We start from the raw sequence: 22570 nt of genomic DNA, 5'->3' as shown, positions 1-22570 counted from the left end.
AGTGTTCATTGATGCTGATTGGTTAGCACAGATGGAGAACACCAGCTTGACTGTGATTGGCTGTTGTACCCTACAGTTCCCAGGTCCTCTTCTTCATCTGTAAGAAGCTGGTTGGCCACCAGATGATCAACAGTACAGATATCCTCAAGTGGCTGAGGGAGATCCTCATCTGCAGGAACAAGTTCCTCCTCAGGAACAAGGTGAGCCACATCATTGTGGGTTTTGTAGTCCTTATACCTGTGGGGCTCATCCAGGAGGGCACAAGGTTATAGAATGTTCAAAAATATATTTAGGTCTATTTATTTGTCTTGTTGAGTAAAGCCAAAAGGTAGCTCTATGCATGACATTTTATATATCTATAACATTCAGAACCCCCTCCTGAACGTGACCGTGGTTTCACTAATCTCCTTTGTTCTAACCCCTCTGTCCTGTCTTCCTCCCCCAGGAGCAGGCCACGGTGGGCAGTGGCATCCCCATCTGCAGACAGGCCCAGACCAAGCTGGAGGTGTGTCTCTACATGTTCCTGTGGAGCCCTGACATGGAGGCCGTTCTGGTGGCCATGTCCTGCTTCCGACACCTCTGTGAGGAGGCTGAGGTCCGCTGTGGAGTGGATGAGGTCCCGGTGCAGACCATCCTACCCAACTACAACACCTTCATTGAGTTTGCCTCCGTCAGCAACATGATGTCCACAGGTTAGTAGTGAATGAACGTGCTAATGATCTATGACCTCGAGATGACGGTGCTGTATCTTATGGACAGAGTACCACCTCTAGAGGGCAGTCACAGCTTGAGAGCTCAGCAGGTGATGAAGTCGGGGCTGTCTGAGAGGCCAAGGCTCCTGTCATGGTGTGTTTGTGTGTTTTCAGGCCGCTCAGCCCTGCAGAAGAGAGTGATGGCTCTGTTGAGGAGGATAGAACACCCTACTGCAGGAAACACAGAGGTGAGCGAGTGGCCTGCTGCTGTGCTTCTAGTCATACCCTGATGGTTCAATATGGAAGTATGTTTGTGAAGCACGATATTCACATCAACTCAATATTTGTTTTATAATGTTCCCCACAGGCATGGGAAGACACGCATGCAAAATGGGAGCAGGCGACCAAATTAATCCTCACCCATCCCAAAACTAAGCTAGAGGATGGCCAGGTAAGCAGACATCCATTAGCTTGTTCTTATGCATTCTTGTTACGCACATCAAAATACACTTCACAAATTATTTGGTTGTGGATTGATGTTGTCCCTCTGTTGCTCCTCTCTGTGTCTGTGTCCAGGAGTGGATCAACATGACGGGCTTCCTGTGTGCTCTGGGAGGTGTGTGTCTGCAACAGCGCAGTGTCCCAGGCCTGGCCACCTACAGCCCACCCATGGGGCCTCTCAGTGAGAGGAAGGGCTCCATGATCTCCATGGGCTCTTGTGAGGGGAACACGGAGACGCCCCTGGGCCGCTTCCTGGACCGCCTACTGTCCCTCATGGTGTGCAGCCATGAGAAGGGTGTTCAGATCCGGACCAATGTTAAGGATCTGGTGGGCCTGGAGCTCAGCCCGGCTCTCTACCCCATGCTCTTCAACAAACTCAAGAACAGCATCAGTCGCTTCTTCGACGCACAGGGGCCGGTGAGAGGAACACACACACACACACACATACAGTGAAAAGGGTTGTACCTGTTAATCCAAAGACACTGAAGGAATAGAGGTAAGAGCCCCTTTCTTAGCCTGTGTGGTAAAATATATTATTCTTTGTATCTGTTTAGGTTCCCATCAATGACACTAACACCCAGTTTGTGGAGCAGACCATCGCCATCATGAAGAACCTACTGGACAACCACACTGAGGGCAGCTCAGAGCACCTGGGACAGGCCAGCATAGAGACCATGATGCTCAACCTGGTCAGGTAAATGTCTCAGCTTCTCTCCTCCTGTCCTCTCCTCCATGGCATGCCGACCCTGGACTATGAGCTGGTGAGCTGCTGTGAGCCCACTGCCCACTCTCATTCTCCCCATGCCCTGTGTTGTGTTGGCAGGTACGTGCGTATCCTGGGCAACATGGTGCATGCCATCCAGATGAAGACCAAGCTGTGTCAGCTGGTGGAGGTGATGATGGAGAGACGAGACGAGCTGTCCTTCTGCCAGGAGATGAAGTTCAGGTGAGAGATCGAGACGACCTGTCCATCTGCCAGGAGATAATGTTCAGGTGAGAGATCGAGACGACCTGTCCATCTGCCAGGAGACAAAGTTCAGGTGAGAGATCGAGACGACCTGTTCTTCTGCCAGGAGATGAAGTTCAGGTGAGAATGTCCTCCTTGAGTCTAGACTGTCAGTCAAACATGTACTGTCCAGGTTTACTGCTACATATCGACTGATACGGAGTAATACAAAGACCATGTCATTGAGTTTACACACAGTAAATGAATGTCATTTGTCGCTGACAGGAATAAGATGGTGGAGTACCTGACAGACTGGGTGATGGGCACCTCAAACCAGGCGGCTGATGATGACGTCAAGTGTCTTACAAGGTACTGTACTACTACCCCCTGCTTGGATTGTACCCCCCCACATCATCACAGAGCTGATATGACCTTGACCTCTTACATTTGTGTTTTAAGATGGCACTGGGATGTATAGCCACTGTTTTACGGGCTCCTGACCAATACTGCTATTTTGTGTGTTTTTTTTTTCGCTGATCTTAACTTTTTTTTCTACATAATGTTTCCGCCATCGCTTCTTATGACCGAAAATAGCTTCTGGACATCAGAACAGCAATCACTCACCTCGATCTGGACAAAGACTTCTACTTCAATGAGTGCACAGGACATACTGCTCACCTCGGACCAGGCCCTAATCCCCGACACTCGGAAGAGGAAAAAACGTTGCTATAGAGGACACCGTGCGGGCACATTGATGAGACTACGTTGACGAGTGACTAAACCGCCCCTACCCTCTGTTCTATTTGCGAATGTGCAATCGCTGGAGAACAAACTGGACAAGCTCCGTTCGAGACTATCCTATCAACGGGACATTGTGAACTGTAATATACTATGCTTTTCAGAGTCATGGCTGAACAAGGACATATATGCAGTTAGCTGGGTTTTTCATGCATCGGCAGGACAGAACAGCAGCGTCCGGTAAGATCCGTGGGAGTAGGGTGTCTCTTTGTCAACAAAGACAGGTGCGCAGTCTCTAATATAAGGAAGTCTCAAGGTTCTGCTCGCCTGAGTTAGAATACGTTGTGATAAACTGTAGACCATACTATTTACCAAGGGTTTTCATCTATATTTTTCTTAGCTGTCTATTTACCACCACAAACTGATGCTGGCACTAAGACCCCACTCAACGAGCTGTATAGGGCCATAAGCCAACAAGAAAATGCTCATCCAGAGGCAGCGCTCCTAGTGGCCGGTGATTTTAATGCAGGAAAACTGAAATCCGTTTTACTAATTTCTACCAACATGTCACCTGTAAAACTAGAGAAAAAAAACTCTAGATCACCTTTACACCACACACAGTGATGCATACAACACTCTCTCTAGCCCTCCATTTGTTAAATCTGACCATAACTCTATCCTCCTGATTCCTGCTTACAAGCAAAAACTCAAACAGGAAGCACCAGTGACGCTCTCAATGCGGAAGTGGTCCGATGAAGTGCATTGATGACGTCGTCCTCACAGTGACTGTACGTACATATCCCAACAAGAAGCCATGAATTACAGGCAACAATCCGGACGCTTATAAGAAATCCTGCTACGCCCTGCGACGAACCATCAAACAGGCAAAGCATCAATACTGGACTAAGATCGAATCCTACTACACCGGCTCTGACGCTCGTCGGATGTGGCAGGGCTTGCAAACTAGCCCGGAATACAAAGGGAAACCCAGCCGAGAGCTGCCCAGTGACGCGAGCCTACCAGACGAGCTAAATGCCTTTTATGCTCGCTTCGAGGCAAGCAACACTGAACCATGCATGAGAGCACCAGCTGTTCTGGATGACTGTGTGATCACGCTGTCCGTAGCCAATGTGAGTAAGACTTTTAAACGCGTTAGCATTCAGACGGATTACCAGGAAGCGTACTCAGAGCATGCGCTGACCAGCTGGCAAGTGTCTTCACTGACTTTTTCAACGTCTCACTGACCCAGTCTGTAATACCTACATGTTTCAAGCAGAACACCATAGTCCCTGTGTCCAAGAACGCCAAGGTAACCTGTCTAAAAGACTACCGCCCTGTAGCACTCACATCTGTAGCCATGAAATGCTTTGAAAGGCTCACATCAACACCATCATCCCAGAAACCCTGGACACACTCCAATTTGCATACCGCCCAAACAGATCCACAGATGAAGCAGTCTCTATTGCACTCCACACTGCCCTGTCCCACCTGGACAAAAGGAACACCTACATCCGACCACAAGGTACTACAGAGGGTAGTGCGTAATGCCCAGTACATCACTGGTGTCGAACTCCAAACCATAAGTTAACCAAATAGCTACCTGGACTATCTGCATTGACCCTTTTTGCACTAACTATTTTTGACTCTATGCGCACACACACTGGACTCTACCCACACACTTGCACATACTGACACTCCAACACACACACTCACTCACACATAACACGTACACACAGGCAAACATTTGCCACACACACACTTTCACACTCCCACACACGCGGCTGCTACTGTCTATTATCTATCCTGTTGCCTAGTCACTTTACCCCTACCTATACAGTATGTACATATCTACCTCAATTTCCTAGTACCCCTGCACATTTACTCGGTACTGGTACCCCATGTTTAAATAGCCAGAAGTCGGAAGTTTACATACACCTTAGCCAAATACATTTAAACTCAGTTTTTCACAATTCCTGACATTTAATCCTAGTAAAAATTATGTGTCTTAGGTCAGTTAGGATCACCACTTCATTTTAAGAATGTGAAATGTCAGAATAATAGTAGAGAGAGTGATTTATTTCAGCTTTTATTTCTTTCATCACATTCCCAGTGGGTCAGAAGTTTACATACAATCAATTAGTATTTGGTAGCATTGCCTTTAAATTGTTTAACTTGGGTCAAACGTTTCGGGTAGCCTTCCACAAGCTTCCCACAATAAGTTGGGTGAATTTTGGCCCATTCCTCCTGACAGAGCTGGTGTAACTGAGTCAGGTTAGTAGGCCACCTTGCTCGCACACACTTTTTCAGTTCTGCCCACAAATGTTCTATAGGATTGAGGTCAGGGCTTTGTGATGGCCACTCCAATAGCTTGACTTTGTTGTCCTTAAGCCATTTTGCCACAACTTTGGAAGTATGCTTGGGGTCATTGTCCATTTGGAAGACCCATTTGCGACCAAGCTTTAACTTCCTGACTGATGTCTTGAGATGTTGCTTCAATATCCACATAATTTTCCTTCCACATGATGCCATCTATTTTGTGAAGTGCACCAGTCCCTCATACAGCAAAGCACCCCCACATCATGATGCTGCCACCCCCGTGCTTCACGGTTGAGATGGTGTTCTTCGGCTTGCAAGCGCCCCCTTTTTCCTCCAGACATAACGATGGTCATTATGGCCAAACAGTTCTATTTTTGTTTCATCAGACCAGAGGACATTTCTCCAAAAAGTACAATCTTTGTCCCCATGTGCAGTTGCAAACCGTAGTCTGGCTTGTTTATGGCGGTTTTGAAGCAGTGGCTTCTTCCTTGCTGAGCGGCCTTTCAGGTTATGTCGATATAAGACTAGTTTTACTGTGGATATAGATATTTTTGTACCTGTTTCCTACAGCATCTTCACAAGGTCCTTTGCTGTTGTTCTGGGATTGAGTTGCACTTTTCGCACCAAAGTACGTTAATCTCTAGGAGACAGAACGTGTCTCCTTCCTGAGCGGTATGATGGCTGCGTGGTCCCATGGTGTTTATACTTGCGTACTATTGTTTGTACAGATGAACGTGGTACCTTCAGGCGTTTGGAAATTGCTCCCAAGGATGAACCAGACTTGTGGAGGTCTACAATATTTTTTCTGAGCTCTTGGCTGATTTCTTTTGATTTTCCCATGATGTCAAGCAAAGAGCCACTGAGTTTGAAGGTAGGCCTTGAAATACATCCACAGGTACACCTCCAATTGACTCAAATGATGTCAATTAGCCTATCAGAAGCTTCTAAAGCCATGACATCATTATCTGGAATTTTCCAAGCTGTTTAAAGGCACAGTCAACTTAGTGTATGTAAACTTCTGACCCACTGGAATTGTGATACAGTGAATTATAAGTGAAATAATCTGTCTGTAAACAATTGTTGGAAAAATTACTTGTCATGCACAAAGTAGATGTCCTAACCCACTTGCCAAAACTAAGAAATTTGTGGAGTGGTTGAAAAACGAGTTTTAATGTTTTAATGACTCTAACCTAAGTGTATGTAAACTTCCGACTTCAACTGTGTGTATATGTGTATATATATATATATATATATATACAGCTGTGGAAAAAATTAAGAGACCACTGCAAATGTTTCTTAAATCAGCATCTCTACATGTATGACAGCCATTCCATTCCAGTGTCTGTTGAATTCCAACACAAGCACACCTCATTCTAATGAATTAGGTACTGATTAGGTGATCACCGGAACCAAATCTTATTTAACGAGGAAAAGTATAAAAACCACTGCTGTGGTCATCACTATCATCTTGCAATAGGACCAGCTGGATGGCAAAAACAGTGCTAATAGTACCTCAAAAGTAATATTAATCAAAAAATAACTATTGAGTTGAAAAGGAAAGTTTTGAGTGAGGAAAAGAAGGGTTCAATTCTGGCTTTGCTGGCAGAGGGATAGAGTGAGCGTCAGGTTGCTTCCATCCTTAACATTTCAAAGATGGCGGTTCATAAGAACAAGGTCAAGCAGCAGACATTGGGGACAACAAAGCTACAGACCGGCAGAGAGCGAAAACGACTCTCTACAGACCGGGATGACCGCCAACTAATTCGAATGTCACTCAACAACCGTAGGATGACATCAAGTGACCTACAAAAAGAATGGCAAACGGCAGCTGGGAAGAAGTGCACGGCGAGGACGGTTTGAAACAGGCTCCTAGGGGCAGGGCTGAAGTTGTGCAAAGCTAGAAAAAAGCCCTTCATCAATGATAAGCAAAGAAGAGCCAGGCTGAGGTTTGCACAAGACCATAAGGATTGGACCGTAGAGGACTGGAGTAAGGTCATCTTCTCTGATGAGTCCAATTTTCAGCTTTGCCCAACACCTGGTCGTCTAATGGTTAGACCTGGAGAGACCTGGAGACGTGGAGAGGCCTACAAGCCACAGTGTTTCGCACCCACTGTGAAATTTTGTGGAGGATCGGTGATGATCTGGGGGTGCTTCAGCAAGGCTGGAATCGGGCAGATTTGTCTTTGTGAAGGACGCATGAATCAAGCCACGTACAAGGTTGTCCTGGAAGGAAAGTTGCTTCCTTTTGCTCTGACATTGTTCCCCAACTCTGAGGATTGGTTTTTCCAGCAGGACAATGTGCCATGCCACACAGCCAGGTCAATCAAGGTGTGGATGGAGGACCACCAGATCAAGACCCTGTCATGGCCAGCCCAATCTCTAGACCTGAACCCCATTGAAAACTTCTGGAATGTGATCAAGAGGAAGATGGATGGTCACAAGCCATCAAACAAAGCCGAGCTGCTTGAATCTTTGCGCCAGGGGTGGCATAAAGTCACCCAACATCAATGTGAAAGACTGGTGGAGAGCATACCAAGATGCATGAAAGCTGTGATTGAAAATCAGGGTTATTCCACCAAATATTGATTTCTGAACACTTCCTAAGTTAAAACATTAGTATTGTGTTGTTTAAATATGAACATGAACTTATTTTCTTTGCATTATTCGAGGTCTGACAACACTGCATATTTTTTGTTATTTTGACCAGTTGTCATTTTCTACAAATAAATGCTCTAAATGACCATATTTTTTTTGGGAATTTGGGAGAAATGTTGTCAGTAGTTTATAGAATAAAACAAAAATGTTTTTTTTTAACCAAACACATACCTATAAATAGTAAAACCAGAGAAACTGATAATTTTGCAGTGGTCTCTTAATTTTTTCCAGAGCTGTATATACAGTCGTGGTCAAACGTTTTGAGAATGACACAAATATTAATTTTAATAAAGTCTGCTGCCTCAGTTTTTATGATGGCAATATGCATATACTCCAGAATGTTATGAAGAGTGATCAGATGAATTGCAAAGTCCCTCTTTGCTATGAAAATGAACTTAATCCCAAAAAAACATTTCCACTGCATTTCAGCCCTACCACAAAAGGACCAGCTGACATCATGTCAGTGATTCTCTCGTTAACACAGGTGAGAGTGTTGACGAGGACAAGGCTGGAGATCACTCTGTCATGCTGATTGAGTTAGAATAACAGACTGGAAGCTTAAAAGGAGGGTGGTGCTTGAAATCATTGTTCTTCCTCTGTTAACCATGGTTACCTGCAAGGAAACACATGCCGTCATCATTGCTTTGCACAAAAAGGGCTTCACAGGCAAGGATATTGCTGCTAGTAAGATTGCACCTAAATCAACCATTTATCGGATCATCAAGAACTTCAAGGAGAGAGGTTCAATTGTTGTGAAGAAGGCTTCAGGGTGCCCAAGAAAGTCCAGCAAGCGCCAGGACCGTCTCCTAAAAGTTGATTCAGCTGCGGGATCGGGGCACCACCAGTGCAGAGCTTGCTCAGGAATGGCAGCAGGCAGGTGTGAGTGCATCTGCACGCATAGTGAGGCGAAGACATTTGGAGGATGGCCTGGTGTCAAGAAGGGCAGCTCTGATGAATCCCCTTTCCGATTGTTTGGGGCATCCGGAAAAAAGCTTGTCCGGAGAAGACAAGGTGAGCGCTACCATCAGTCCTGTGTCATGCCAACAGTAAAGCATCCTGAGACCATTCATGTGTGGGGTTGCTTCTCAGCCAAGGGAGTTGGCTCACTCACAATTTTGCCTAAGAACACAGCCATGAATAAAAAATGGTTACCAACCTCAGAGAGCAACTTCTCCCAACCATCCAAGAACAGTTTGGTGACGAACAATGCCTTTTCCAGCATGATGGAGCACCTTGCCATAAGGCAAAAGTGATAACTAAGTGGCTCGGGGAACAAAACATCGACATTTTGGGTCCATGGCCAGGAAATTCCCCAGACCTTAATCCCATTGAGAATTTGTGGTCAATCCTCAAGAGGCGGGTGGACAAACAAAACCCCACAAATTCTGACTAACTCCATGCATTGATTATGCAAGAATGGGCTGCCATCAGTCAGGATGTGGCCCAGAAGTTAATTGACAGCATGCCAGGGTGGATTGCAGAGGTCTTGAAAAAGAAGGGTCAACACTGCAAATATTGACTCTTTGCATAAACATAATGTAATTGTCAATAAAAACCTTTGACACTTATGGAATGCTTGTAATTATACTTCAGTATACCATAGTAACATCTGACAAAAATATCTAAAAACACTGGAGCAGCAAACTTTGTGAATACCAATACTTGTGTCATTCTCAAAACTTTTGACCACGTGTGTGTGTGTATGTACAGTGGGGAAAAAAATATTTAGTTAGCCACCAATTGTGCAAGTTCTCCCACTTAAAAAGATGAGAGAGGCCTGTAATTTTCATCATAGGTACACGTCAACTATGACAGACAAATTGAGAAAACAAAATCCAGAAAATCACATTGTAGGATTTTTAATGAATGTATTTGCAAATTATGGTGGAAAATAAGTATTTGGTCACCTACAAACAAGCAAGATTTCTGTCTCTCTCAGACCTGTAACTTCTTCTTTAAGAGGCTCCTCTGTCCTCCACTCGTTACCTGTATTAATGGCACCTGTTTGAACTTGTTATCAGTATAAAAGACACCTGTCCACAACCTCAAACAGTCACACTCCAAACTCCACTATGGCCAAGACCAAAGAGCTGTCAAAGGACACCAGAAACAAAATTGTAGACCTGCACCAGGCTGGGAAGACTGAATCTGCAATAGGTAAGCAGCTTGGTTTGAAGAAATCAACTGTGGGAGCAATTATTAGGAAATGGAAGACATACAAGACCACTGATAATCTCCCTCGATCTGGGGCTCCACGCAAGATCTCACCCCGTGGGGTCAAAATGATCACAAGAACGGTGAGCAAAAATCCCAGAACCACACGGGGGGACCTAGTGAATGACCTGCAGAGAGCTGGGACCAAAGTAACAAAGCCTACCATCAGTAACACACTACGCCGCCAGGGACTCAAATCCTGCAGTGCAGACGTGTCCCCCTGCTTAAGCCAGTACATGTCCAGGCCCGTCTGAAGTTTGCTAGAGTGCATTTGGATGATCCAGAAGAATATTGGGAGAATGTCATATGGTCAGATGAAACCAAAATTGAACTTTTTGGTAAAAACTCAACTCGTCGTGTTTGGAGGACAAAGAATGCTGAGTTGCATCCAAAGAACACCATACCTACTGTGAAGCATGGGGTGGAAACATCATGCTTTGGGGCTGTTTTTCTACAAAGGGACCAGGACGACTGATCCGTGTAAAGGAAAGAATGAATGGGGCCATGTATCGTGAGATTTTGAGTGAAAACCTCCTTCCATCAGCAAGGGCATTGAAGATGAAACGTGGCTGGGTCTTTCAGCATGACCCCAATGATCCCAAACACACCGCCCGAGCAACGAAGGAGTGGCTTCGTAAGAAGCATTTCAAGGTCCTGGAGTGGCCTAGCCAGTCTCCAGATCTCAACCCCATAGAAAATCTTTGGAGGGAGTTGAAAGTCCGTGTTGCCCAGCGACAGCCCCAAAACATCACTGCTCTAGAGGAGATCTGCATGGAGGAATGGGCCAAAATATCAGCAACAGTGTGTGAAAACCTTGTGAAGACTTACAGAAAACGTTTGACCTGTGTCATTGCCAACAAAGGGTATATAACAAAGTATTGAGAAACTTTTGTTATTGACCAAATACTTATTTTCCACCATAATTTGCAAATAAATTCATTAAAAATCCTACAATGTCATTTTCTGGAATTTTTTTTCTCATTTTGTCTGTCATAGTTGACGTGTACCTATGATGAAAATTACAGGCCTCTCTCATCTTTTTAAGTGGGAGAACTTGCACAATTGGTGGCTGACTAAATACTTTTTTCCCCCACTGTATGTGTGTCTGTATATGTTTTTTTTTTTTTATCTGCATTGTTGGGAAGTAAGCATTTCACTGTTAGTCTACACCTGTTGTTTACGAAGCATGTGAAATTAAAATGTGATTTGATGTGACCTCTGTGACCTCTAACCCCTGACCTATGCTTTGTGCTGTGTGATATACAGGGACCTGGACCAGGCCAGTATGGAGGCGGTGGTGTCTCTGCTAGCTGGCCTGCCCCTCCAGCCTGAGGAGGGAGACGGAGTGGAACTGATGGAGGCCAAGTCCCAGCTCTTCCTCAAGTACGCCAGCTATCCTCTCTTTACTCACTATACTATTGCAGTTCATTAGTTATGCAATGTGGCTTACATCATAATAATACCAAAAGATAAAGAGTAGAGTATCTTTCTCCTCCTCCTCCCAGGTACTTCACCCTGTTCATGAACCTGCTGAATGACTGCAGTGAGGTAGAGGATGATGGGCAGCAGGTGGCAGGGAGGAAGAGGGGCATGTCTCGACGCCTGGCCTCTCTCAGACACTGCACCGTCCTGGCCATGTCCAACCTCCTCAACGCCAACGTGGACAGTGGCCTCATGCACTCCATCGGTCAGTCTGGAAACCTAACATAGGAACTTATCAGGAATGAGGCTTAGGCTCACTCTTTGGTTGGCTTCTTCATGTTTAAAGTGCCCAACATGCGAAATAAGATTAATAGTGGAAGTGGCTTTAATTGGATCTCTGTTGATTACATCTAATTCATCATTAGTGTAGGATCGTTAAAACAATACTTGCCCATGGTCAATGTTCTTCCCTCTTGTCCCACTTAGGTAAGATTATCATACATTTCTCTCTATCTCCCGCTTTCTCTGTGTGTAGGTCTGGGCTACCATAAGGACCTGCAGACGCGGGCCACCTTCATGGAGGTGCTGACTAAGATCCTGCAGCAGGGGACAGAGTTTGACACACTGGCAGAGACAGTGCTGGCTGACCGGTTTGAGAGGCTGGTAGAGCTGGTCACCATGATGGGAGACCAGGGAGAGCTGCCTATTGCCATGGCACTGGCCAATGTAGTGCCCTGCTCCCAGTGGGTATGTAGCCTATTCACCACCCCCTGTCCTTTCTCTGTGACGTGACATCTTGACATTTATATTAGATCTGGGGGTGTAAATGGAGTAACATTTTAAAGCAAATAGTGTTCATACTGTTTTAGCTTATATTACACCACTGCACCACGCTATATGAATATGAATGAATGTGTCAGTGTTGTGTTAGTGATGTGTAGATTGTAGGTGTCCGAGTGTGAGCTGTGTCAGTAACAATGTGACCTCTGTTAGTAACAGTTATTTTTTTCCCTCCTGTCCCCTGTCAGGATGAGCTGGCACGGGTTCTGGTGACTCTGTTTGACTCGCGCCACCTCCTCTACCAGTTGCTGTGGAACATGTTCTCCAAGGAGGTGGAGCTTGCTGACTCCATGCAGACACTTTTCAGAGGAAACAGTCTGGCCAGTAAAATCATGACCTTCTGCTTTAAGGTACACAACATGACAGGCTGGGTGCCCAGTCTTGTCCTGCTCAACCCAGGCATGAAAATGTGGTCAAGCTATTTTACAGCTATGCAAAATACCCCTGCTATCTGACAAAGGTCATGACACACTATGTGGTTTTTGGCTTTCAAATAAGCATGGTGCCTGCTTTCTAAAATGTTAGTTTCGAGTTTCACAATGTGTTTGTGTATCCACCCCTCTTTCTGCTGTGTTTCAGGTGTATGGGGCCACGTACCTCCAGAAGCTTCTAGAGCCTCTTCTCAGAGGGGTCATCACCGCCCCAGAGTGGCAGCTCATCAGCTTCGAGGTGGACCCCACCAGGTACCCCACCCCCTGACCCCACAGACACCACACCAACACATTCACTCATTCACCCACTTTGTTTTCCAGCTGTACTATTTAAACCAAGGCAGCCCCCTCCCTACCATCTTAGATTATTTATTTGTATTTATTTTTGCAACATGGAAGAAGAGTTGTATGCTCCCTGACCTGTTGCATTGTCCAATGCTCTCTTGTCGTCTCTGGTTTTGGCTGGTTCTGTGTCTCCGGCTGCAGGCTCGAGCAGAGTGAGATCCTGGAGGAGAACCAGAGGAACCTGCTGCAGATCACCAACCGCTTCTTTCTGGCCATCATCAACTCATCCACAGAATTCCCCCCTCAGCTGCGCAGTGTCTGTCACTGCCTGTTCCAGGTACATATGAGGCTGCACACCTCAACTGCCAACTCCAACCCACTCCACAGGCTGTAAACCCCCATCTTAACGGACAGGGTTCCATTTATTTGAGGATTTAAACTTTTTCTGCAATGGCCACCATTATGTTTTCACAATGTTTTCAGGGTGGTTATTTTGAACAAGGTAAATGTACAGTACCAGTCAAAAGTTTGGACACACCTACTCATTCCAGGGTTTGTCTTTATTTTTACTATTTTCTACATTGTAGAATAATAGTGAAGACATCAAAACTATGAAATAACACATATGGAATCATGTAGTAACCAAAAGAGTGTTAAACAAATCAAAATATATTTTATATTTGAGATTCTTCAAAGTAGCCACCCTTTGCCTTGATGACAGCTTTGCACACTCTTGGCATTCTCTCAACCAGCTTCATGAGGTAGTCACCTGGAATGCATTTTAATTAACAGGTGTGCCTTGTTAAAAGTTAATTTGTGGAATTTCTTTCCTTAATGCATTTGAGCCAATCAGTTGTGTTGTGACAAGGTAGGGGGGGTATACAGAAGATAGCCCTATTTGGTAAAAGACCAAGTCCATATTATGTCAATAACCGCTCAAATAAGCAAAGCGAAATGACAGTCCATCATTACTTTAAGACATGAAGGTCAGTCACTCCGGAAAATTTCAAGAACTTTGAAAGTTTCTTCAAGTGCAGTCGCAAAAACCATCAAGCACTATGATGAAACTGGCTCTCATGAAGACCGCCACAGGAAAGGAAGACCCAGAGTTACCTCTGCTGCAGAGGATAAGTTAATTAGAGTTAACTGCACCTCAGATTGCAGCCCAAATAAATGCTTCACAGAGTTCAAGTAACAGACACATCTCAACATCAACTGTTCAGAGGAGACGGTGTGAATCAGGCCTTCATGGTCGAATTGCTGCAAAGAAACCACTACTAAAGGCCACCAATAATAAGAAGAGACTTGCTTGGACCAAGAAATACGAGCAATGGACATTGGACCGGTGGAAATCTGTCCTTTGGTCTGATGAGTCCAAATTTGAGATCTTTGGTTCCAACCGCTGTGTCTTTGTGAGACGCAGAGTAGGTGAACGGATGATATCTGCATGTGTATTTCACACCGTAAAGCATGGAGGAGGAGGTTTTATGGTGTGGGGGTGCTTGGCTGGTGACACTGTCAGTGATTTATTTAGAATTCAAGGCACACTTAACCAGCATGGCTACCACAGCATTCTGCAGCGATACGCCATCCCATCTGATTTGCGCTTAGTGGGACTATCATTTGTTTTTCAACAGGACAATGACCCAAAACATATCTCCAGGCTGTGTAAGGGCTATTTGACCAAAGAGAGTGATGGAGTGCTGCATCAGATGACCTGGCCTCCACAATCACCCGACCTCAACCCAATTGAGATGGTTTGGGATCAGTTGGACCGCAGAGTGAAGGAAAAGCAGCCAACAAGTGCTCAGCATATGTGGGAACTCCTTCAAGACTGTTGGAAAATATTCCTCATGAAGCTGGTTGAGAGAATGCCAAGAGTGTGCAAAGCTGTCATCAAGGCAAAGGGTGGTTATTTGAAGAATCTCAAATATAAAATATATTTTGATTTGTTTAACACTTTTTTTGGTTACTACGTGATTCCATATGTGTTATTTCATAGTGTTGATGTCTTCACTATTATTCTACAATGTAGAAAATAGTGAAAATAAAGAAAAACCCTTGAATGAGTAGGTGTGTCCAAACCTTTAACTGGTACTGCACATTAAAAGGTAAGATTTGCACTTTTGTGCAGTGTCTGTATATGAATGTAGTAGTATTTGTGCAGTGCGTGTTTGTGGTGTGTGTGTTTGTCGTGACTTTTTTTGTGCCCATCTCTGTTCTGTAGGCAACTTGCCACTCTCTACTGAATAAAGCCACAGTTAAAGAGAAAAAGGAAAGCAAAAAAGCAGTAAGTTCAGAGAACGTTCTCCCTAGCCACTCTCTTGAAAGAAAGGGAAAGTCATTCACCCTCTTGCTGCTCTATCACCTTAAACTACTTTATACTCCCGCCCTCCTTACAATCCTCACCTGAAATCCCACTACTAATACTTTTACTTCCAAATGAGTTGATCTGGATTTGAATGTACGCTCACCACAAACAAACTGGTGGCACTGGTGAAACTACAGTATTCCTATCCACTGCTCCTCTGGGCTGTTACTGGTGTGGGCTGTGGGGTTTTGGGGTTGGTGTTGAAAGGAGTTTGGGAGTCGATGATAACAGGCTCATGTTGCAGATGGTCAAGGAGCACTTTGGCACATAGTTGTGCTGTGCTACTCGGTATCCTGAGATCCACTCTCATGGAATTTGGAACCAACATAGTGTCTTAATAGGGCGTTGAGCCACCACAAGCCGCCAGAACAGCTTCAATGCGCCTTGGCATAGGTTCTACAAGTGTCTGGAACTCTGTTGGAGGGATGCGACACCATTCTTCCATGAGAAATTTCATTATTTGGTGTTTTGTTGATGGTGGTGGAAAACGCTGTCTCAGGCGCCGCTCCAGAATCTCCCAGAAGTTTTCAATTGGTTAGCGATCTGGTGACTTGAGACACACACACGCACGTTTATTTTACTGTCCTTGTGGGGACCAAAACATTTATTCCTATTTAAAATCCTATTTTCCCTAACCCTTAACCTAACCCAGGGTTTCCCAAACTCTGTCCTTGGGACCCCAAGGGGTGCACGTTTCGGTTTTTGACCTAGCACTACACAGCTGATTCAAATAATCAACTAATCATCAAGCTTTGTCAGAGGAAGGCCCTAAAATTGTCAAAGACTCCAGCCACCCTAGTCATAGACTGATCTCTCTGCTACCGCACGGCAAGCATTACCGGAGCGCCAAGTCTAGGTCCAAGAGGCTTCTAAACAGCTTCTACCCCCAAGCCATAAGAGTCCTGAACATCTAATCATATACAGGTACCCCCTGTATATAGCCTTGCTATTGTTATTTTTACTGCTGCTCTTTCATTATTTGTTACTTTTATTTCTTATTATTTTATATTGTATTTTTTGTGTGAATTTTTTGGGTATTCTTTCTTAAAACTGCATTGTTGGTTAAGGGCTTGTAAGTAAGCATTTCACTGTAAGGTCTACACCTGTTGTATTCAGCGCATGTGACAAATACAATTTGATTTGATTTGAATCAGCTGTGTAGTGTTAGGGCAAAAACCAAAACGTGGTGTTGAAAGGAGTTTGGGGGTCGACGTTGCAGATGGTCAAGGAGGACTTTGGTCCATAGTTGTGCTGTGCGACTCAGTATCCTGGGATCCACACCGCTTTTTGGAAAGCGCTCATGGAATTTGTAACTCTCTTGTGAAGACCTAAGGCTTTCTCTGAAGTTCATTACTAGCTACGTTTCACAGTGCAGAAAGACCTCCACACCCTCAGTTCTCTATACTGCATTTACTGTATCTGAAATGAACAATGTAGTGAGCTAGCAGCCTATTGTCATGAATTGTTGTGCATCCCTCATAGGTGGATGTCATATTGGCATGATAGTTAAAATTGCTAGCGGTCAATATCCTGTGTTGATGGGACTGGGTAAGCTGTAGAGGCCTGGTCATTGGCTGACCTTTCAAAGCAATCTAATACTGCACATCATTAATGACAGCTTGTGTTATTCCAGCAGCAATGAAACAATACTTTTCATTAGGTTGCATTATCTTACAGCCTAGTATTTCCACTGCTGCAATCTCCCTATTAAAACACACTTGTGTTAAAACTGTTAACATTTTAGTATGCAGAACGTTTGATCAATTCAGGGCATTGATTTAATTAAACATCGCCTAGCGTTTTTTCATAAGCATACAGTATCATGTCTACCCTAGTAGTTAGGACTGGTCTAAGATTCTCCTCCCCCTTTTCAAGATTTCCAGGTACCTTGCTTTCCTTTTTAATCTCTAACTCAGTTTTGAAGCGGGCCTAGTGGTGTGAATGAGGTTTGGAGGTGATGATGTTGGCATCTTGTCCTCTAGACTGTGGCATACTTTGTCTCCCTCCCCACTCTCCACCCTGCACTCTTTCTACCCCTCTATCTTCTCCAACCCATGCCCTCTCCTCCTCTCCCTCTCTCTAACAATGAATCATCCCCCGTTCTTACCATCCCTCCAACACCCTCACACACACAGGTGGTCAGCCAGCGTTTCCCCCAGAACAGCATAGGGGCGGTGGGCAGTGCCATGTTCCTGCGTTTTATCAACCCTGCCATAGTGTCGCCCTACGAGGCAGGCATCCTGGATAAGAAACCTCCTCCCAGGATAGAGAGGGGCCTGAAGCTCATGTCCAAGGTAAGAGGACAGGATACCCAGGCCACATATACAAAGGTGATATGGCTTAATAATATGCTATATTCTTTTTGAGGATCTGGCCTTGTTGTTGACAAGGTTTTATTTTTCTCTTACAGATCCAGCAGAGCATTGCCAACCATGTTTTATTCACCAAAGAGGAGCACATGAGGCCTTTTAATGACTTTGTCAAAAGCAACTTTGATGCAGCTAGAAGGTATGATAACAGAAGGATCTCTTCCCTCTCTGAGAATACATTGATATGTATTGGATGTTTTCACTGGATACTAATTACCCTAGCAGGTTTAGCTAAATCTTGTTCCTTTTACCTATGTGTTGTAGGTTTTTCCTGGACATTGCATCAGACTGTCCTGCCAGTGACTCAGTCAACCACAGTCTGTCCTTCATCAGTGATGGCAATGTTCTGGCCCTGCACCGGCTGCTGTGGAACAACCAGGAGAAGATAGGACAGTACCTCTCCAGCAACAGGTGAGTGGGCAGAATGGAACAAACAGAGATGGTCTGTTGTATGGCTTAGATGTTATAAGAGATAAGTAAGATATTTTACATAACGCAGATCTTTAGGATAAACAACAACCCATCTCACAGGAGGTTTTGTTTGATACTATAGTACACCTCTGTACCTGATGCATGTGGCAGATGTGTATCAGAGAGTAGACTTGATGTTATTGTAACCTCTGAATATATTGCTAACCTCTTCGTTGTTCTTCATCAGGGATCATAAGGCAGTGGGAAGACGGCCTTTTGACAAGATGGCCACCCTCCTGGCCTACCTGGGGCCCCCAGAGCACAAACCTGTGGCTGACACCCACTGGTCCAGCCTCAACCTCACCAGCTCCAAGTTTGAAGAGTTTATGACAAGGTACATACATCAAGTTACTATTAATTACATACAGGTAACTGCCAAAATAAAGGAAACACCAACATAGTGTCTTAATAGGGCATTGGGCCAGAACAGCTTCAATGCACCTTGGCATAGATTCTACAATTGTCTGGAACTCTATTGGTGGGATGTGACACCATTCTTTCGTGAGAAATTCCACAATTTGTTGTTTTGCTGATGGAGGTGTAAAACGCTGTCTCAGGCGCCGCTCCAGAATCTCCCATAATTGTACAATTGGGTTGAGATCTGGTGACTGAGACACACACACACCCTTTAAACCCCCTATGCTCCTTTGAGACCCCTCTTTCAAAGTTACTAAGATCTCTTCTAGCCATGGTAGGCAAAATAATGGGCAACTGGGCAGGCATTTTTATACAGTACATGACCCTAAGCATGGGATGTTAATAGCTTAATTAACTCAGGAACCACACCTGTGTGGAAGCACATGCTTTCAATATACGCTGAGTGTACAAAACATTAATAACACCATCCTAATATTGAGTTGCTCCCGCCTCCTTTTGCCCTCAGAACTAACAAGGAATTAACAAGTGACATCAATAAGGGATCACAGCCTTCATCTGGTCAGTCTGTCATGGAAAGAACAGGTGTTCATAATGCTTTATACACTCTGTGTACTTTGTATCCCTCAAGTGTTTCCTTTATTTTGTCAGTTACCTGTTGATCTCACTGTCACAAAGCAGTCTCATAAAACAGGATATGTAAGTATCTGAGGCAGTGGTTGTTTTAGTAGTACTCTGAAAGTATTTCCCTGTCTCGTTCCTGCTCCCTCAGACACCAGGTACATGAGAAAGACGAGTTCAAAGCCCTGAAGACCCTCAACATCTTCTACCAGGCTGGCACCTCCAAGAACGGCAACCCTGTTTTCTACTACATTACACGCAGGTGAGGTCTGCAGACTGTCACATTTCAACAGAAAGTCACAAAACACTATATTCACTTTATCATGATGCATTTATTCAGAAACATAGAAGTTGTTTTAACATGTGTGCTATATTTTATTTTAGTAGATAACAAAAGGTATTTGTAAAGTGTCCAATGAGTACAGGTCATCGTGGTCTTCCTTAGGGTGAGAATATATGTAGTTAAAGAATAGGTTGACATCCCAGGTTGAGGGAGTGCATGGTGAGTAAAGTGATGTATTCCGCTGCCTTGCTGCCATCAGAAAGTAGCTAGCTGCTGCAGGATTGTGGAGGACAGAGCCAGGAGCATGGGGCCAAGCCCCCACAGAGAGGAGTGTGGGGGAGAGGAGTTGGTGCCGTTGGCGATGGAAGGGGTACTGTTGGTGGTGGAAGGGGTGGTGTTGGTGTTCATCACAATCCCATGTTGAGCCAGCAAGAAACTGGCCATCACAACCATATGCAGCACACCACTATGAAAATGCATTCTCTTTCTGTGGTCAAACTGCCAATGTAGAAATAAGACAACCAACATGTCAGTCACCAAGCATGCCAAGTAGATCAGCATTTTTTACGCTCTTTAATTTGTAAGTCTAGTAAATTTCTCATGAGTTGTTTCCATATTGAAGCTGTATTGCATTAAGGTCACTGTACATTCTAAGTTCATCTTAGTAAACTGACTTGATTGATGAATGCCAGCAAATTGATCTCAATAAACATCTCACCAATTATAACAACAACAGGACCACCAGCACCATTCAAAGATCTTCCACTTACCTGTTATTATGAGGTAAAGTCTCTCAGCTTCAGTGGTGATGATTGTAGATGAACCAACAGTTTGGGAGGAGGTATTTTATTGCACCTGGCTAATGACATCATTATAGTTGACTGTTGGCATTGGCAGTTCACCTCAAAGGGGGGGAGCAGTGTTTCTGTTTAGCCTTACCCATGGAAAATCACAAAACACCATGAACTCTCTCTCTCTCTCTCTCTCTCTCTCTCTCTCTCTCTCTCTCTCACTCACTCACTCACTCACTCACTCACTCACTCACTCACTCACTCACTCACTCACTCACTCACTCACTCACTCACACACAAACAAGTATTTGTGGATGTGATTGAGTGATGTAGCCCACTGTGGTGCCAGTAGGAAACTTATAGGTACAGTATGGTGCCACCTGCTGCTGAGTCAAGGTCATAGCCTCTAAATTGTTGTGAAAGAACCAATGACTGTATATACAGTACCAGTCAAAAGTTTGGACACACCTACTCATTCAAGGGTTGTTCTTTATTTTTACTATTTTTTACATTGTAGAATAATAGTGAAGACATAAAAACTATGAAATAACACATATGGAATCATGTAGTAACCAAAAAAGTGTTAAACTAATCAAAACATATTTTATATTTGAGATTCTTCAAATAGCCACCCCTTGCCATGATGACAGCTTTGCATACTCTTGGCATTCTCTCAACCAACTACTTTTCCTTCACTCTGCCGTCCGACTCATAGCAAACCATCTCAATTGGGTTGAGGTCGGGGGATTTTGGAGGCCAGGTCATCTGATGCAGCACTCCATCACTCTCATTCTTGGTAAAATAGCAGTTACACAGCCTGGAGGTGTGTTGGGTTATTGTCCTGTTGAAAAACAAATGATAGTCCCACTAAGCCCAAATCAGATGGGATGGCGTATCGCTGCAGAATGCTGTGGTAGCCATGCTGGTTAAGTGTGCCTTGAATTCTAAATAAATCACAGACAGTGTCACCAGCAAAGCACCCCCACACCATAAAACCTCCTCCTCCATGCTTTACGGTGTGAAATACACATGCGGAGATCATCCGTTCACCCACACCGCGTCTCACAAAGACACGCCGGTTTGAACCAAAAAACTCAAATTTGGATTCTAGACCAAAGGACATCTTTCCCGGTCTAATGTCCATTGCTCGTGTTTCTTGGCTCTTCTTCTTATTGGTGTCCTTTAGTAGTGGTTTCTTTGCAGCAATTCGACCATGAAGGCCTGATTCACACAGTCCCCTCTGAACAGTTGATGTTGAGATGTGTCTGTGACTTGAACTCTGTGAAGCATTTATTTGGGCTGCAATTTCTGAGGCTGGTAACTCTAATGAACTTATCCTCTGCAGCAGAGGTAACTCTGGGTCTTCCATTCCTGTGGCGGTCCTCATGAGAGCCAGTTTCATCATAGCGCTTGATGGTTTTTGCGACTGCACTTGAAAAACGTTAAAAGTTCTTGAAATGTTCCGTATTGATTGACCTTCATGTCTTAAAGTAATGATGGACTGTCGTTTCTCTTTGCTTATTTGAGCTGTTATTGCCACAATATGGCAACACAACTGATTGGCTCAAACACATTAAGAAATAAATACATTCCACAAATTAACTTTTAAGAAGGCACACCTGTTAATTGAAATGCATTCCAGGTGACTACCTCATGAAGCTGGTTGAGAGAATGCCAAGAGTGTGCAAAGCTGTCATCAAGGCAAAGGGTAGCTACTTTGAAGAATCTCAAATCTCAAATATATTTGGATTTGTTTAACACCTTTTTGGTTACTACATGATTCCATATGTGTTATTTCATAGTTTTGATGTCTCACTATTATTCTACAATGTAAAACAATTTTAAAATTAAGAAAAACCCTTGAATGAGTAGGTGTGTCAACTTTTGACTGGTAGTGTATGTGAATGGACAAAGCCATCGATCACATGGCACTATTCATTCCTATGTGAAGACTCAGTAGCGCAGTTTAAGCTACTCCAGGAAGTGACATTGCAGGCTAGCACAGTGCTGCCCCCTCATTGAGTAACTCAAGTTGAATTGAAGGCCGACCAGGGTACTGCAGGCTGCCATTAGCAAATAAATTATCCTTATAACTTCTGTGTGCGATTTTTAAATAATCGGTTCAAGGACCTACATCTGGTGTATTAGAAGCAATTACTGGAACCATGTTTGTGCTCGTAAGTGTTTTTTATTTACACAAAGATTGACCACGAAGATGGCAATTTTTCCATTCACTATAATGGGGGATC

General features: G+C 44.2%; 1 protein-coding gene across 3 annotated transcripts in view; it reads left to right on the top strand.

Moving 5' to 3' along the window:
* The window catches only part of LOC121573747 (neurofibromin), a 75433-nt gene that overhangs the window by 25352 nt on the left and 27511 nt on the right, over positions 1–22570 (top strand). For 2 of the 3 annotated variants that reach the window (XM_041885960.2, XM_041885959.2), the window contains exons 16-34: positions 77–200; positions 446–692; positions 867–940; positions 1060–1143; positions 1269–1610; positions 1748–1887; positions 2017–2139; positions 2425–2508; positions 11329–11445; positions 11568–11749; positions 12020–12231; positions 12513–12674; positions 12904–13007; positions 13242–13377; positions 17547–17705; positions 17822–17919; positions 18045–18191; positions 18439–18585; positions 19399–19509. In XM_041885960.2, coding sequence (XP_041741894.1) covers positions 77–200; positions 446–692; positions 867–940; positions 1060–1143; positions 1269–1610; positions 1748–1887; positions 2017–2139; positions 2425–2508; positions 11329–11445; positions 11568–11749; positions 12020–12231; positions 12513–12674; positions 12904–13007; positions 13242–13377; positions 17547–17705; positions 17822–17919; positions 18045–18191; positions 18439–18585; positions 19399–19509 — 2793 coding nt within the window. Of the gene's footprint in view, positions 1–76; positions 201–445; positions 693–866; positions 941–1059; positions 1144–1268; positions 1611–1747; positions 1888–2016; positions 2140–2424; positions 2509–11328; positions 11446–11567; positions 11750–12019; positions 12232–12512; positions 12675–12903; positions 13008–13241; positions 13378–15267; positions 15331–17546; positions 17706–17821; positions 17920–18044; positions 18192–18438; positions 18586–19398; positions 19510–22570 lie in introns of all 3 variants that reach the window. The other variant, XM_041885958.2, reaches the window with a different exon arrangement.

This window comes from Coregonus clupeaformis, chromosome 9, assembly GCF_020615455.1.
Source record: "Coregonus clupeaformis isolate EN_2021a chromosome 9, ASM2061545v1, whole genome shotgun sequence".
In the NCBI taxonomy this organism is placed as follows: domain Eukaryota; kingdom Metazoa; phylum Chordata; class Actinopteri; order Salmoniformes; family Salmonidae; genus Coregonus; species Coregonus clupeaformis.
This window is presented reverse-complemented; position numbering and strand designations above follow the sequence as displayed.